Source organism: Hemicordylus capensis, chromosome 2, assembly GCF_027244095.1.
Source record: "Hemicordylus capensis ecotype Gifberg chromosome 2, rHemCap1.1.pri, whole genome shotgun sequence".
In the NCBI taxonomy this organism is placed as follows: Eukaryota; Metazoa; Chordata; class Lepidosauria; order Squamata; family Cordylidae; genus Hemicordylus; species Hemicordylus capensis.
The window spans coordinates 238050409-238068661 of NC_069658.1; the positions used below are offsets into that span (position 1 = coordinate 238050409).

General features: G+C 45.6%; 1 protein-coding gene across 3 annotated transcripts; it reads right to left on the bottom strand.

Annotated features, from left to right (window-relative positions):
* Positions 1-3148: 3148 nt before the first annotated feature.
* On the bottom strand, positions 3149-16827 carry LOC128347356 (zinc finger protein 271-like). Of its 3 annotated transcripts, XM_053301842.1 has the most exons (7): positions 16130-16827; positions 15495-15662; positions 13112-13631; positions 9099-9222; positions 8542-8621; positions 8192-8318; positions 3149-6099 (listed from the first exon to the last, which is right to left on the bottom strand). In XM_053301842.1, exons 3-7 carry the CDS (start codon positions 13523-13525, stop codon positions 4265-4267), a joined length of 2580 nt encoding a protein of 859 aa, XP_053157817.1. In that variant the 5' UTR covers positions 13526-13631; positions 15495-15662; positions 16130-16827; the 3' UTR covers positions 3149-4264. The 3 variants fall into 3 exon arrangements, with proteins under 3 accessions (XP_053157817.1, XP_053157818.1, XP_053157819.1); XM_053301843.1 differs by lacking the exons at positions 15495-15662; positions 16130-16827 and adding an exon at positions 15285-15468; XM_053301844.1 differs by lacking the exons at positions 13112-13631; positions 15495-15662; positions 16130-16827 and adding an exon at positions 9349-9566.
* Between the last annotated feature and the right edge of the window lie 1426 nt (positions 16828-18253).

Sequence of the window (18253 nt, forward strand, 5' to 3'; positions counted from 1 at the left end):
GAAGTGCCAAGTATATGTTTCAATGAATAAGGAACTGGTCCTGCTGCACATCCCACAAAACCCTTGAGCCACCTCAAACCACACACCCACATGATCATTTCATAAACATGATCCCTAACTCTAAAAGAGTCTCTTGGTCATGGGGGTATGTGGTTTGAGGTGGCCCAAGTTCCACTCTGCCTTCTTGAGATGCATCAGGCAGAAATTCATCAGGGGAATCTCTTGGAAGTGTTTTGGGGAAGCTGCACCTATTGAATTTCTGCCTGCCTGTATCTGTTCCACAGCCCAATGCCCAGCTGAAAAACAAGGCGGCATTGGGCCTCATTTCTAAAGCCAGCTTCATATACCAGACTGTACAAAGTCTACCCAGCTTATGTGGTGTAGAACAGGGATTTCAGCCTTGGGCCCCCAGATGTTACTGGACTTCAACTCCCATAATCCCCAACCAAAGGCTACTGGGGCTGGGGATTATGGGAGTTGAAGTCCAACAACATCTGGAGACCCAAGGTTGAGAATCCCTGGTATAGATGGTAAGATGGGCACCTTCACGTGGAATTTCCATATTTTTTGGCACACAAGTGAAAATATACAGCCATCCTACCTCCCATTGTAACCAAAGACTTTTGGATGACTGAATCTTTAGTATATTGACACTGCTGTGCCAATATAATACAGGAAAGGATGTGGCGTGATAAAGGGATTGGATCACAATTGGTGAGATGAGAGATGAATATTTCTGTTTTCAGTCTAGAAAAAAAGATGACTCGTCGGGGGCTGTGAATAAACATGTGTAGAGTGTTGGAGAGAGATGGGGGAGTGGGTGAGCAGAGGTTGTCATGGAAACCATATATGGAATGTTCAGGGAGTGATTTATATAATGACAGGTGGTGACAGTTGGAAGCAGTTGGACGGAACAGAACTTAAGAGCCAGAGTGGTTCTGTGTGGTGACTGAACAAGGGAAATTGTTCAGGTTTTGTGAGAGTTCTTGGCCAGTGGATGTACAGAGACTGAATAGCCAACGGTGCACTGGTACAGTACTCTGGAAGTCTGGAGTTATAATCCTGAGGGAAAAAGGTGCCCAAAGGCAAAAACTCCTGGTTAAACAGACTCAAAGCTCCGGATCCTTACACCAAGTTCCACAAACAAAGCTAAAATACATCTGTCCTGAGTTATTAAATAATAATAATAATAAATAAATAAATAAATAAATAAATAATTCGATTTCTATACTGCCCTTCCAAAAATGGCTCAGGGCGGTTTACAAAGAGAAATAACAAATAAGATGGCTCCCTGTCCCCAAAGGGCTCACATTCTAAAAAGAAACATAAGACACACACCAGCAACAGTCACTGGAAGTACTGTGCTGGCGGTGGATAGGGCCAGTTACTCTCCCCCTGCTAAATAAAGAGAATCACCACGGTAAAAGGTGCCTCTTTGCTCAGTTAGCACCCTAAGAGCTATATTTGTAAAGGTCAAAACACTGAGAGAGTCTAACAGCTGACTTATTTGGCAACATTGTAGTGAAGTTGGTTTTTGTAGAGATCTTTACTTCATTCTCTTGTAAATAATAAACCTGTTCTTATTTGTTTCTACACTTTAAGCTTTTTTTTCTTTTTATGCACTGAACATACATGTCTATCCTGCACTCACGAGGCTATGTGAGCAAAGAGTTAATTGCTGAGGGCAGGGTAATAAACAATCATATGGTGGCAGCGAAAGAAAGTAATCATGTATTGATATAAAATCATAACAAACAAATCACCTCCCTGGACATGGGAGGGATATCACGATGGATTCCTGATAGGGGCAAACTTTAAGGCTAGAGAATTATAAAAACTAAGGATGGTTTCAAGAAAGGGAAGAAGAAATTTTATTTCTCCGATATAACAGTAGAATCCCCTCAAGTCATGCTATGCTGCCTCATTATGGCGGCGGCAGGGTGTGTGTGTGTGTGTGTGTGTGTGTGTTCCTGGGAGGGATGAGCAAAGTACGCTGGGAGGTATACTTCCAGTAGAGTCACCCAAAGCGCGAAGGTCATCCCAGCTGCCCAGCTAAAGCAAGCAGGCACCTATATTGGGCAGCAGTGATACAGGAAGGTGCTGGAGAAGGATGATCACTTCAGTGACAACGACAAAGGCATCATTTCATACTGCACGGGAGATGGCAATGGTAAATTACTCCTGTATTTTACAAAGAAAACCACATGGATACACAAAATGAGAATCTATCTATGTGGCTGCTAAGAGTCTACACCGACTTGACAGCACTTAATCACTCAGTCATAACAAGAGAATATAAGGTTGGCTTTATGCAAGTTGGTTCTTGATATCTGTTTTGTTACTTGCTTAACAAGAACATTTCATAATAATGTGGATGGTAATAAAATAAAAAAATAGTTTCAAAATAATGTCACCCGGTCCGTGGGTGTGTCTGCATGTGTCAGTTACATACATGTTTAGTGGGAGCTACAATCAAGCTTATCAGGTTAGTGCCTTCAATTCTGGATCAGATATAAAAGAAACAGAAGAGGTCTGTGGCAGATGGACAGGAGGATAGTTCATGAATTGGCCTCCAAACTGAGGCCATAAGTCCTCAATCTATAGATCCAAAAAACTCCTCCTAGGATCCAATATGTCTGCCATAAAGAGTTGATAAACAGAAAATACAGACTGATAAGATCAACTATGAATATTGGAGTGGAAGTGTTTTACAGCTGTCTGTTCCATTTATTTTATTTTATATTTTACTTGATGTTATTGTGATGATAGAAGACTTGTGGTCCCTAAGACAAACACTCAGGTCTGTAGAACTACCAAAACATTTCTGTTCCAATCAGCAAACTTTATCTGATTTATCTACATTCATCAGGGGGCTGTTTAGATCTATAGGAGGAGGACTTTAACTCCTTAAGGCCTCACTTTTGGACAGCAAGTCAAGAACTAACTCAATGACCATCCGCCAATCATTGTGGCGTGAATTCTCACAGTATCCAGGTGTATTCCTCCGATGACCAACGCTGGAAAGGCAGTTTCAGTCCTGCAGTCATTCATGTTGACAGTACCTCCTCTAAATATGTTAAAAGAAGCTGGAGGAATTGCAGAAAACTAGATCAAGTGTTTGACACTTTCTCAAGCATTTAAGAGGAACTCTGTTCAAACCTGAAAAATTTAATAGCACATGTAAACTGAAAAAACAGCATAGCAATTACTGTTTATTTTCCTGACTGATCGGTGGAACTCATCGACATTTGATACAGTAATCAAGATATGCTCTATGCTCAGAAACAAAGCAAACAGAGGTGGCATCTCTGACCAAAAATGAAAGGACAGGAGAAGACACCGGGCGACCAGGGCAGTAGCCAATGCATTCAGAGCTCAGCCAAATAGAGGAACAGGAGTAAATCACAAACATTTTCATCTTCAATTGAAAAGCTGATTCTGCACCCCTTAAGGGGGTGGAAACCTGTCAGCAAAAAAGATGCCCTCAAAAGATTCATCAGACAAAATCCAGTAACTGTGGCTGGACTGTTGCATTTCTGGTTGGATATCTATACAAGTGGAACTTGTGGGAGCACTGTGCCTTCTGGAGATGCATCAGGAAGAAAATCATGGGGTATCTCTAGCAAGTCATTAGGGAAAATGAATCTATTAGGTTTCTGCCTGGGCACATTCCACTTCAGTCCAATCACGAGCTAAAAGACCAAGGCACAATATAACATACAAAACTGTTCAAAGTCGTTACAGGCTATATGGTGCATAAGTTAAGGTAGGCACATTAATGGGCGATTTGAATGATTTTAAAAGCAAAAAAAGACATTTAAAGCATCTTAATTCTTATCTTTAAAATGTTGGATGACTAAATTCCATTTTCTTTTCACACTAACCCACCAAGATTCCTGGCTTAGAGGTATCTGAAACTGGGTCTCCACGATCTAGGTACATCATGCTACCTACTATTGATATAGTCCCTTGATATAGTCTTTTCCTCTTTTGATCTTTAGGTTTGAACTCTGGTGGAAGCTTATCCCACACACTGAGCATTGACATGATTTCTCACAGCAAGTAGGCTGTGAACGACAGCGGAAGCTCTTTACACATACTAAACTTTGATATGGTTTCTACCCTGTGTGGATATTTGATAGCAAGAAAGGCTACCCTTCTGACTGAAGCTTTTCCCAGAGAACAAGTACTGATAAAGACTGTCCCTTCACTGGATTATTTGATTGCAAGCAAGTTGTGAGATCTAGCTGAAGTCCATTCAGCATTATGAAGAATGATACGGTTTCTCCCCTGTGTGGATTCTTCGATGTTTATTAATATGTGACATTTCCCTAAAGCTCTTTCCACGCACTGAGCATTGATAAGGTTTTTCCCCTGTGTGAATTCTTTGATGACAACTAAGGTGTGAGCTGTGGGTGAAGCCTTTTCCACACACTGAACATTGATATGGCTTATTCCCTGTGTGGATTCTTTGATGGGAAGTAAGTTGTCCTTGCTGACGGAAACTCTTTCCACACATTGAGCATTGATATGGCTTATCACCTGTATGGATTCTCTGATGATCAATAAGGTTATTTCCCGAATGGAAGTTCTTTCCACATTCTGAGCACTGATATGGTTGCTCCCCTGTGTGGATTCTTTGATGACGAGTAAGCTGTGAATTGTAGCTGAAGTTCTTTCCACACACTGAACACTGATATGGTTTCTCTCCTGTGTGGATTCTTTGATGGCAAGTAAGTTGTCCTTGCTGACGGAAACGCTTTCCACACATTGAACACTGATATGGTTTCTCCCCTGTGTGGATTCTTTGATGACAAGTAAGCTGTGAGATGTAGCTGAAGTTCTTTCCACATTCTGAACATTTAAATCGTTCCTCCCCCGTGTGGATTCTTTGATGACAAGTAAGGTGTGACTTGCGGCTGAAGTTCTTTCCACACACTGAACACTGATATGGTTTTTCCCCTGTATGGATTCTTCTATGGGAAGTAAGTTGTCCTTGTTGACGGAAACTCTTTCCACACATTGAACACTGATATGGTTTCTCCCCTGTATGGATTCTTTGATGCTTAGTAATATTTGAAATCTCCTTAAAGCTCTTTCCACACACCGAGCATTGATATGGTTTCTCCCCTGTGTGGCTTCTTTGATGACAAGTAAGGTATGAGCTGCGGCTGAAGCTCTTTCCACAAACAGAACATTGATATGGTTTCTCCCCTGTGTGGTTGCTTTCATGGGAAGTAAGTTGTCCTTTCTGACGGAAACTCTTTCCACACATTAAGCATTGATATGGCGTCTCCCCTGTGTGGATTCTTTGATGACTGATAAGGTTCTTTCCCAAACGGAAGCTCTTTCCACATTCTAAGCACTGATATGGCTGATTCCCTGCATGGATTCTTTGATGAGAAGTAAGGTGTGAGCTACGGCTGAAGCTCTTTCCACACACTGAACATTGATATGGTTTCTCCCCTGTGTGGATTTTTTGATGGGAAGTAAGTTGTCCTTGCTGATGGAAACTCTTTCTGCACATTAAACATGGATATGGTTTCTCCCCTGTGTGGATACTTTGATGACAAGTAAGCTGTGAGATGTAGCTGAAGTTCTTTCCACATTCTGAACATTTAAATCGTTCCTCCCCTGTGTGGATTCTTTGATGACAAGTAAGGTGTGAGCTGCGGCTGAAGCTCTTTCCACACACTGAACATTGATATGGTTTCTCTCTTGTGTGGATGCTTTGATGGGAAATAAGTTGTCCTTGCTGACGGAAACTCTTTCCACACATTGAACATTGATATGGTTTCGCCCTGGTGTGCATTCTTTGATGGAAAACATGATATTGCTTGCAGCCAAATTTCTTTCCGCATTCATATTTTTTCTTATCTGTAAGAATTCTTTGAAGTTTCTGAAGGCCCGAGTTATTGTTTATGATTTTAACATGTTGAGGGTTTTTATTCCTTCCATTTCCACTGCAATCCTTTGTTTGTACTGGGATTTCAGGGACATAGGTGCATTCAGAAGCAGCAGCTTTTTTCTCGCACAGATATTTTGCTTCCCATTTCCGACCCTGCAGTTCACACTTTTTCTCACTCTCCCTTCCATCACCTGCAAAAATAAAATAAAGAGAGCCTCCAAGTGAAGGAGAAATGGAGCTCAAGTCACAATAGAAACTGAATTACTGCTGTTTGAATTTTTTTCATGGGGAACATGATCCACTTGTATTAATCAGCCCCCTTTCATTGCCTCTAACTGGCAGCCTGAGGAGTGTTGTGGAATTGATTGTGGGGTGCTCCACAAGCATAAAGACCCAGGTCCAACCTCCTGAGGGAGGATCTGAAATAAGGGAGCCAGGAAATCCTCTGAATCTCACCTTGGAGCCTCACTGCCAGTCAGAGCACACAACACTGAACAAGGTGGACCCACGGCAACTTCATCTGCTGGCAAGTTCTATGAGACTTACTATGAAAAAGACTTGCCCTTCCCCCATAGTTTCAGCCTAAATGATGCAACACTATAACTTCTCCCTTTCATAGTCCTCCCCACCAGATATTTACTGTGTGGCTTCACCCGTCATGGCGGCAAGTAAGGCGATGACAGCAAGTAAGGCAATGCGAAGGGGATTAGACAAATTCATGGAGGACAGGTCTATCAATGCCTACTAGTCTGGCCACCTCCAGCCTCAGAGGCACAATGCACCTGAATACCAGATTCAAGGAAGCAACTGCAAGAGAGAAGGCATGTCCTCGCCTCTTGCCTGTGGGCTTATCATAGGCATCTGGTGGGCCACTGTATGAAAAAGGATGCTGGGCTGGATAGGCCTTGGGACTGATCCAGCTGGGCTGTTCAACCTTCTGTTTCCAGCAACTGTGTACTTGTAGAACCTGCAGGTTCCACTCCCTGTATAAATGTTGGGTTCCCCAGTTGCACTTCCCTCAGGAAATCTGACACCAGGATCCAACTTCAAATCCAGGAGACAGATGCCTGGTTCTTGGAGGGAAGAACTCACCAACTGGGTTCTGGTGGGTTTGGAGAACACTCTGGAGACAGAAATTGTAACACTGACCGGTTAACTGAAGCTAGGAAGAACCTTACTTGCATTACAAAGGGGTTTAGAGTATCTCCTTTTAACAGCTGGCAAAGATTGCAGGCATGGAAAATACATCTGACTGTCCCCACTATCATTACAGATCTCTTTACCGACTTTTCTCTCTTCCGTACCTGATTTCATTCTGATACGATGAATAATTATATACTGCTGTTCAACAAAAGATCCTGAAGGGGTTTAAATAAATAAATAAAATGGCTCCCTGTCCCAAAGGGCTCACAATCTAAACAAGAAATATAAGACAGACACCAGCAACAGCCACTGGAGGAATGCGGTGGATAGGGCCTATTGCTTCCCCCTGCTGAATAAAGAGAATCACCACTTTTAAAAGGTGCCTCTTTGCTCAGTAAGCTTGTTCTTGGGAGTTTGACCAAAGGCTTCGGGGTTGGCAACTATTCCTCTTACAAATTGAAGCCAGCCCCTAAGCCAAGAGTTCTGTTATCCCAGGAGAAGAAATAGGAGATAGTTTTATGAAACAGAGCCATCTTGAACTGGATTTAGCCAGACGGGTGTTGATATGATGTCAGGAGTAAGGATGGTGGTTGGATACGAGGAAGTACCAGTAATTATTTCAGCAAACAGGTGTGTGCCATTTCAAACATCTGAGGAAATTCTGCCTCCCAATGAGGAATGGGCTTGGGAAGTTGGGGCTTCCTTAAAATGTGTACTTAGAGCAGAGATGACAGTGAGAAAAATAGATGTTGCAGAAATCAGTGAAGGGTCAGATCCCACACATATGTGCCAATATCAGACACAGAAGAGGCAAAGTAAGGGACAACTCTCAGAATTCAAAGATTATTATTATGAGGTGATGGAATCGTCATGCTGAACACTGTTCCCCGAAACAATGATTCCCAGATATTGTTTCCTACAACTCCCATCAGCCCCAGCCATGCAGATCGTGTGAGTTGGAGTCATCAACATCTGGGAATCACCATTTTGGGGAACAATGGTGCTAATGCATTTTGTACATAAATATATGGCCTTGTGCATGCAAAAGCTGGGAAGAGCCACCAATGGTGTCCTCAACCATAGCCCTCTAGCTCACTGTTGCAGTTCAACAGCAGCAGTAAAGAGAAGGAGAGGCCTTACCCAGAGAGGCCAGATGCCCACAGATCTCCTCCATGACTTCTGAATGCAGAGTCGGTTGGTCTGCATTCAGCAGAGTCCACTTCTCCTTCCTGAAACACACAGCCACATCCTCAAAGGTCACTGGACCCTGAAAGACAAAGGAAACATTGTTGCTAATGCAACAAGCCAAGAAAGGAGCAAAGGTGCAGTGGCAAGAAATACTCCTCTAGGGTCCAAAGCTTCCCAAGTGGGTCGCTTGGAAAGTCTAAGCCAAGGGAGAGAGATGGATTCTTTAAGACCCAGAGAGATGTGCAGGGGATAGAGGTACTCAGGCAGTGCTCCCCTTTTCTCCAGCATGAACCCTCCCCTACCTGGTCCAGTTGCACAGATGTTCTCTCTGTTCTGCCAGAGAGAGAAGGCCTGGATGGAAGAGCCAGTGTGACTTCATCACCTGTGAAGTAGACCAAAACAGATGCCAGATCATTACTCAAGATGCCGGTATCCACGTTGCTTTGTTTTATGTAGTATATACATTTTCCCACCCTACTTTTCAGTCCCAAGATGGCTAACACCAAATTTTTGGACAACCACAAAGGTTTTTACAAAGTTAAAAATACAGCAAACAGAGATTCAATCAGCCACTATGCAAACATTAAAATTAGATGCCACTGAGAATAAACACATCTTCAGCTGCTACCTAAATGTCCTTCCCCACAAACAAGTTCCAAAGAGGCTGTCAAAGCAGCTGATGAATATCAGCTATATTCAGAAGAATGAGATTAAGTTAAAATATGCCTCATTAACTCTCTTAAGTTAAAACTGCTATTCTTGCATCTACCAAGGAAGGGGAAGTGATGATCAACAGGCAGCCTCCTGGGAAACTAGACTTTCAGCTGCAGGTGGGCAAGTTCACCCTGGGACTCCTTACCCAGCTCGGTGGCACCTCCTTCACTTGCTTGCATGATCCACCTGAATGGTCTCCTCTTTCCATGGTCCAAAGAAGCCATCTCTGCCACCGAGAAATCAGTTTCTACTTTGGGTGGCTTCTGGCCCTGAAAGACAAAGAGGGAATGAATGGAGAGAGGGATTAGCAGATGGTTTACATGCTGGACTGCTTTCCCTCACAGAAAGGAACTAAGATCTTCCAAAGGACACAGCGGTTTATTCCCACAAGGCACCTTGTGCAATGCCACACCATCAGGTTCTGAGTTGTTTAAAGTGGGATAATCAGCTGCTGCCACCACTTGAGGAAACCTTTAGCATCACCCTGAGCCCTGGAGCCTCTCAGGGTAGCTGTGTTGTCTGGGCACAACAATTCTATCTTTAAATGGAAACAGACAATGAAGTATGTCACCCAGTCCTGGATAAAACCACCACCAAGGATCTATTCCTTTTTTAAAATGAATACCACACTTTTATCCTTCTCATAGAACTACAATCAAGCACATCTGCCAGCCAGAAACAGTCTCACCCTAACTGACCTTAACTGTCACAGTCTCCTTCTCCCAATCTGCATATGGAATCCCTGCTGCCCAATCACCACAGCCCTGCTGCATCTACTACATCCAGTACAATCTAATTGGCAGAATGCTTATTTTCCTCATTTCCTAATGATTGCTGCACATTGAACTTTGGAGAAAGATCAGTGTTCTGCTTGAGAAAAAGGGAGGAGAGATGTGACCAAATGGGGAGCATTTTTGTTTTAGAATTATAATGAAAAAATATTACTTTGTATTTATGTTAGTGGTAAAGTATAAAATTCTGCCGGGGCTTACGTACTGAATGTAGCAGAGGCAGCAAAATCTCTGTGGTGATTGGGCAGCGGAGATTCCATATGCAGATTGGGAAAAGGAGTCTGTGACAGTTAAGGTCAGTAAGGGTGAGACTGTTAACAGATGGAAGATTGCTTTATGTAGCTCTGTGTAAATTCAGAATCTTACAGACTGATTTCACTTTTGAATCAGGATGCAACGTTATGGACATCTATTTTGGCTGTGAGCTTGGACCACTTTATTACAGATCATATACATCCATTCCTGACCAAAACGGCTTCATCCCAGACAGACAACATCTATTATATTAATTCTCCTGGGTGTGCCTTGGAATGTGCATCCCAGAGCCCAGCTGATTGGCTGGGTGGCGGACACGCCTGATTGGCTGAGGCGTACCCAGGAGGATTGGTCGCCGCGGCGGTGGTGGGCCTGGCCGTGGAGGCCAGAGGTGGCAGGCCCGGCCTGGCCATGGAGGCAAGGCCCAGGAGGGGGGAAAGAAAGTGGGGGGAGGGCAGAAGTGGCAGTGGGGAGGAGAGGTGGCTGGGCCCGGAAGCAGAGACTGGGCAGAAGTGTGGGGGAGAGGTAACCGCCGGCCCCAAAGAGTTCACAGATGCTCTGTGCAGGGTTGCCTAGTCAGAACAAAACAGAAGAACTTTGATGCTGTTCTCATTAGGTGCTCAAATGGCTTTTGAGAGATTAGAAATCTCTTACATATCTGAATTTTTCAGTAAAACAAGTTTGAGAGAAATATTCCTGAACATTTTAAAATACTCAAATTTGAAAGTTCATATCAAAGTAAATAACTGTCATTCAACTGTCAAATAACTGTCAAATAACTGCTATTGCTATTGCTAAATAACTGTCATTCAACAGGAAGAGAGCTGGTCTTGTGGTAGCAAGCATGACTTGTCCCCTTAAGCTAAGCAGGATCTACCCTGGTTGCATACGAAAGGGAGACTAGACGTGTGAGCTCTGTAAGATATTCCCCTCAGGGGATGGAGCCGCTCTGGGAAGAGCATCTAGGCTGCAAGTTCCCTCCCTAGCATCTCCAAGATAGGGCTGAGAGAGATTCCTGCCTGCAACCTTGGAGAAGCCACTGCCAGTCTGTGTAGACAATACTGAGCAAGATGGACCTATAGTCTGACTCAGTATATGGCAGCTTCCTATGTTCCTAACTGACTTCAAAATATCAAGAGGAACACAACAAGGTTGTCCTTTACCTGCAATCCTTTTTGCTATATCAACGGAACCTCTAACAAACAAATTTAGATCAGATGATACTTTTTAAAGGAGTAAAAATAGGAAATCTTAGACACGTGATCAGTTTATTAGCAGATAAAGTGACGCTTTTTGTCACAAACTCAAAGGATGATTTAGCGAGCATAACTGAGATATGTTTCTCCTTTCAACAGGCTTCAGGTTTTAAGATAAATGATTCAAACTTAGAATTTTCATGTATTGACATGCATGATGACAGGATATCTTGGTCTTTCAGTTGGACTTTGGGCTGGGGAAGAATTCATAAATAGACATCAATTCCTGACCAGAGTGGCATTTAACAGGTACAGCTCCCAATAACTTCCCAGAGATGCCCCTGATGAATTTCTGCCTGATGCATCTCTGATCAAGCCAAAGTGTGGGTGCATACAGCCTCATTGTTAAAGCCATCATCATATACCAGACTGTACAGTGACTTTACAGCTTATACGGCACGGAAGTTAAGATGGGCTCCTTAACTTGCTATTTCCTTTCTTTTTAGAGCACGAGTGAAAATGTAAAGCATCTTAACTCTCAACTCAAACCAAAGGTTCTTGGATTACTGATAAATACATGCAGATGGAAGAGAAAAAGCCATAATTATATGAAAGAGTGGAAGTTAGATTGTTGGGGGCTGGATTGCATAGCTCTGCGTGCCAGACACAGCCTCAGGGCCATCAGTTTGATACCCCGGATTTAGATTATCTGAAATGTGTTGGTAGTGTAAAATGTTCAATAATACAACTAGTAACATCAGTTTAACTTGTTATAGCAAAGAACTATTACAAGGAAGAACAAAAAGAGGCTCTTCTCACAATCAGTGAGAAGAGCCTGGATGGGGTTTGCTTAGCCCGCTCTCCCCACAGACGAGCAGTCAGTCTGATCCGGGCGGCCGAAGTGGCCGCCCACATGACTGCCGGCTCCGTTATGGAGCCGGCGGAGGCTGGGGAGATCGGAGGCCACGTGGCCCCCAGAAGTTCCAGCATGCCTTGCGCAAGCATGAAGGCTGTTTCTGAGCCTCCCAGTAGGGGGTTTACTCATGAGTTGCCGCGGCACGGAGCCGCACCACAGCAACACACAATTTTAAAAACCGGGTTTGCAGAGCGCTCGCTCCACAAACCTGGTTTAAGGGCAGGGGTACTTTAGCAGGTGACTCGCTTAAGAACCAGTGGGCTTGCAGCTGAGCCTGGTGGTTCTCACGATGGGAGAAAATCAGGCTAGCCTCAAAGCCTCCTTCTAATCAAGGCTTTGGTTTGATATGGAATCTTTTAGAGCAATACACATTAACAGAACTGATCAAGGTAGTCTTAAGTCCTTTGTGCTATTTTAACTGTATGTATGTTTCTGAAAAATAAACGATGAAAGAAAACCTCCAGCACAATCCTATACCTTACCTCAAACATAAAGACAAAGCAATATTTTCTACCCAGAATTCTAGAGTAAGCAAAACCCCCATTTCATCACACCTTGGACAGGGCCTTCTCTGTAGTGGCTCTGGGATGGTGCAACTCCGGCCCCAGGGAGGTCCCCTCTACTCTGTCTCTCTTGGCTTTCAGGCACAAGGCAGAGGCAGATATATTTCAGAGGGTCTGGGGTGGCTGAGGATAGTGGTAGACGGTATGGCTCTACTAGCTGTGTCTACTGCATTTTTGTCTCAATTGATTACTACTATGTTTACAGCTATTAAAAAGACATGTTTAAGTTACATTCTGCATTTTAAAACAAAAGATGGCATATCGATATCTCAGAACATTCATCCAGGTATGGTGAAGTCAAAAGAAAAAAAGGCTTGAGACAGCCTTACTGGAATGCCACTGCTGTCCCGAAATGGGCCAACAGTGAGGATCTCTAGGATAGCCTCATATATATTTTCAGCCCCTGGGAGGTACCAGGATGAAAGAAATGCTCTCACCTGCTGCTCTTCCTGCTTCTTGGCCTCTGCCTGGCTGAGGAGGAAACCTTCTGCCAGGGCCACTGTCTGGTAACTGGTCTCTGCTCCACATTCTCTGACCCATCTCTCCATCTCCGGAGGCAGGATGGTCAGGAACTGCTCCAGGATCACCAGGTCCAGGATCTGAGCCTTTGTGTGCTTTTCTGGCTTCAGCCACTGACAGCAAAGACTGTGGATTTGGCTGCAAAGTTCTCGGGGCCCCTCAGTCTCCAGGTAACAGAACTGTCTGAGCTGGTGGCACTTTGCAGCTGAGCTGGTGGCATCCTCACCCATCATCTCCTGCACGGTTCTTTGCCAGAGTTGGTCACTGCTCTTAGTATGTTTGGCAAGAGGGTCCCTTCCTGCTGCAGGGCCAGCCGAGTGTTCCTTTTCCATCTCTGCACTCCAAGGCAGCTTCCAGGAAACCTGCAAGATCTCCTTGCTCTTTGGTAAGTTTCTCTCTTAAAGCAAGGACTGACCAGGCAGATGAAGTTCTTCAGTCCTGCCAATGCAACACATTACACACTGCAGTATGACATTCTTGTAGTTGAAAGGGGTTTTGGAAACAAGAGAGAGAGTGATCCTAGCTAGCTAGCAAGCACGTTTTCTCCCCCTAATAAATCAAGAAGGGTAAACCCATTTGAAAGCAGTTCCAAGGGCTGTCTGGATGCCTTCCCAAAGGATTTCACCACCAGGAACTCCTGGCTAATTACACTGGAGGCAAAGGAGCTCTGGGTATGGGTGTCCAAGGGTTCAGTGTGAGGTAGGGCATCTCTCATTCCCTCTTCCCTTCCCGATTCAAGGATAGCCTCCCTGCCTCGTGTTTCCAGACACTAGCTGGGCTCCTCTAACCCAGGGTTTCTTGACCTTGGGCCCCCAGATGTTGTTGGACTACAACTCCCATCATCCTCAGCCATAAAGGCCATGCCTGGGGATGATGGGAGTTGTAGTCCAACAACATCCGGGGGCCCAAGGTTAAGAAACCCTGCTCTAACCCACCCACCTCAACACATACTTCCAACTCCCCTCCCCATTTCACTGCCTTTCATTTCCCACCCAGCTTATACTCCTGCCCCTGGGTCCCCGACTCCCAAGTGCACTTTGCATTCACTTCTCATTCAACCCATTTAATGCTTTTTCCAGTACATCCAAAGTTGAGAGGAAGGGTCAGAAATTCTATGGAAAGGAGTTTGCTGCCAGGACCTCCTGGCTTAGAAATTCCCCAGTGATGGAGTCAGGGGGTGATATGCATGGGGGGAGGGGGCATGGTGAGGGGAAGGCGAGCTCTGTTGATTTCTCTCCCCAGCCTCCCTCTTCTTCCCATACTGGAGCTGCCTCGTCTGTCTTTTCCCGCCTAGCCACTATCTAGGAGTCCCCTGAGCATATCTAATGCCCACTCCACACTTTCCTGCCTGGCATCCCCTCCTTCTCTAATGTTCTCTGCTATCTGCATTTCCCAAATAGGAGGGGTGATCAAAGGTCACCATCTTCCAAGGGCTGGGAGCTGTGCAGGAAGGGAGTGTACCAAGCACCACTTAGGCCGAGTCTGCCCTAGAAGGAAGCAAAGCCCCCCCCCCCCGATTCTTCTAGGTTCTGGCCCTATTTTTGCATCTGGAGAGATCATCTTTATATAATTCTGCATTTACTAAAAATGTGCCAAATGAAGTCATTAATCCACAAAACGTGTACGAGTGTACAAACATCTTTACACTTGTACAAAATTACATTTTAATATGGGGTGTGTGTGAGAGAGAGAGAGAGATAGAGAGATCTCGTTTTCCCCTTCCAGTTCCGCCCCACATGGAGCTACCTTGCTGCCTTTTCTCCCTATCCACTATCTGGGCATCAACACCTGACCATTTCTGGTGCCCACACCCCACTTTTCAGCCTGACACCCTTTCTTCCACACACTCTTTGTTCTGGGAAATCCTAGGCCGCCACCATCCACATGCCTGGGGGTTGTGCATCAAGGGCCTGTGCATCAAGGGGCTGACCCAGTGCACAGGCAGTCTCTCTTCTCTTGCAAATGCCCACTTATGAATGTGGACCCCGCTCGCTTCACACACACACCCCTCCCAGACCAAGTCTGCCAGGGCCCCTTTGGGCGCTGGTGCTCTGGTTTTGCACTCTGAGAGCCCGCTTGCTAACATCTTGCCTTTGCCTCTCTTCAGGGCTCAGCAGCCGAAACTTGGCGGGAGAGGAGAGACAGCAGCTCCCCTGTAGGCACATCGGGGCAGAATTCCAGTACCCACCGCCCAGCCATCGTTCTGAAGCTCCCTTCCTGAGCACTTCCTAGCCCCACCGCCACCCGCCCTGCATTGCCCTCCCCGCTGCTGCAGCCCACGTGCCCTTTTGCAGCACTCACCAGATCTCCCGCCCAGCCTGCCTGACGCCAGCAAGAAGGAAAAGCCAAGTCTCCTCTCCAGTGTTGGGGCTGGTGGCGGGTGGGGAGTTCTCTTCCAGTACAATGCCTTCCAGGCAGCTCTAGGACTCGCCTCTTGCTCCCTTTAACCCTCCGCTTGCCTTGTCCCTGCTGCAAAAGCCAGAGCATAGCATAGCTCAGTCTGAGGCTCGTATTCCTCAGTCCAGAGAGGAGGAGGAGGAAGAGGCGTCGGGCGGGGCAGAGCTCCCACTGCCCCGCTGGTCCTCCTCCTCTTGGGTATCCCTCCCCGCCGGCTGTCTTTGTTTCCAAGGGGCTGGCTGGGGGTGGGGAGGTGTTCGGCCACCCTAACCCTCGCGCAGCCCAAAGGAGCAGATGGAGAAGGGCTAGGTTGGGCGGATCTTGCCCCCGCTGCTAGTTAGTCGCGCCCGGGCTGTGCCAGTGAGACTGATGCGCAAGCCTGAGGGACTGAAATCCATCTCGGGACGGCGGGGATCCCTCCATGCCTCCCGGTTGAGACGGAGCCCTTAGCAGGCTGTGTGGAAAACAGCCGACATCGTGCTGCCAAACGAAGAAACAACGAGAGCACGAAAACTCCGAAACCCTAAGTTAACCCCAACTCAGGACATGTGGATCAGTCCTTGGCAGCATCTCCTCGTAGCAGGGCTGGCAAGAGATCCTCCTCTCTCTGAAACGCTGCCGGTCAGTGAAGTCAATCAGGTGCCAGGCGGGTTTAACTCTAGATAAGACCTCTTCATACAGCCGACAGAGGCTTCCATAGCTCACTGCAAAAACCCTCCAATGTACTGGGGGCAGAATGTTCCAGGTTCAATCCCTGGCATGATCTCCTGCTGTTCGAAGTATCTTGGGATGGGACAGGTTTAGTTAGGAAATGTCCTTGTTCTTTTCTTGAAAGCCTGGAGAACGGCTGCCAGTCAAAGAAGATAAAACTGAGCCAGTTGGTCCCAAGATTCTCAGCGAGGATAGTATAGGGATGGGAGTTGTTTTTTTTAAATTGAAAACTTCTCTAGATGAATTCCCTTGGTGTGCCTCTTCCATGCAGGATGCCTGGCTGTGATGACTTCACCAAGGTGGCCACCATAACAAAAATATTAAACCTTATTATCTCAAAAATTATTTGACCAATTCTGTTGTGTACTGTGTCACTGGAAATGTATTTTCACAAGCTGCAAAACATGACCGTATGATATCCAGTGATGGAGGGGTGTTTTTTTTTTACATAGAGCAAACAAAAATAGTGTTTAAATCATCAGTTTTGAATCAGTTAGCAAGGATCCTGACTAAGCCTTACCCAAAGAAGATCTATTTAAATAATCGGACTTCATTTACTTATGAAAAACTTTAATTCTATTTCAATAGGTCTACAGTGAGTAGGATTGTGTCAAGATCCCAGCCATTGTATATAGTAATGCTGCAATCCTAGGCACCCTTTCCTGGTAGTAATCCTTGCTGAACTCAACAAGGCTCACTTCTCAATGGACATATATAGGATAGCACTGTTAGGCAATTAAGTAACAAACCATTTGGTGAAAGGGGTTTCCTTTCCCATACTGTACTGCCTTGGGAAGTATCTGAGCCTTATGCCACTGTGGCAGGGGAAGATGGGAGCTGTTGCCCCACAATCTCTGGAAACCCATTTATGTTGCTTTCTCAAATCCAGAATGAGGAACTTGAACTCTTGCATCATTCAGCAGGGGACCTCCTAGGGCCAGGCAGTGTTAGCTCTTGGCGTACCAGGGCAGGCCTCCTTGCCTGGGGTAACCACTCATCTGTTAGAGCAGGGTCCTCATCCTCCTCTGGTGCTTCATGACCTGGCTGAGACTTTAAGAACAGACCTGGAAGGGACTAAAGGAGACACTGGTGACTCTAGTATATTTTATAGTCTATGGGACAATAGAGTATAGGAAATGCTACCATTTTTATTTTATTTAACACATTTGTATATTGCCCAAAATGCAAGTCTCTGGGCAGTTTACAACAAAAACTTTAGCATCTTCTAAGTCTATAAACCAGTCCTATGTGCGTGCGGCGGCTACTTCCGCTTTTTCCTGCAAATGATGGGGGCCGGGGGGGGGCAGGGAGGAACGCTGCTGCCCCCAAAACTTTGCAGAAAAACAGAGCGCCGGAAGGGGGAAAGCGGCGGGAGGGGTAAGTATAAACCCCCCCCCAAGCAAGACACCCCCCCTTGGCGGCAAACCGTGCCTCCGCGGTTCCGTGCACATCCCTATAGCACAGTGTCCCACTTTCTTTCTGCACAGGACATCATCAAGCATGCTGCCCACCCAGCTAGAAGTGCCCAGTATATGTTTCTATGAATAAGGGACTGGTCCTGTTGCACATCCCAGAAAACCCTAGAGCCGCATCAAACCGGCACCTTTTAACGTGGTGATTCTCTTTATTTAGCAGCGGGAGAGTAACTGGCCCTATCCAAGGTCAAAGAGCTGGCAGGACAGCCAGAAGGGGAAACAGCAATTAAGTTTCTGATTTCCCTTTCCCTGCAATGGCCTGCTGATTGTCAATCCTACTTCTTCTATTCCCCACCACCACTGCAATAGCTGCCCCATAATCAGTGGATACACCCCGTGTATCCCCATCTCCAGACAAACTCAGGTACATTAAAACTCAACTCACTCAGGATTTTCAAACAGAAGCTTGTGCCACAGGCAGCATTCCTATAAAAGGTCCGGCGCAAGTCAGGTGGTACCAGGAACTGCTGAGTCATT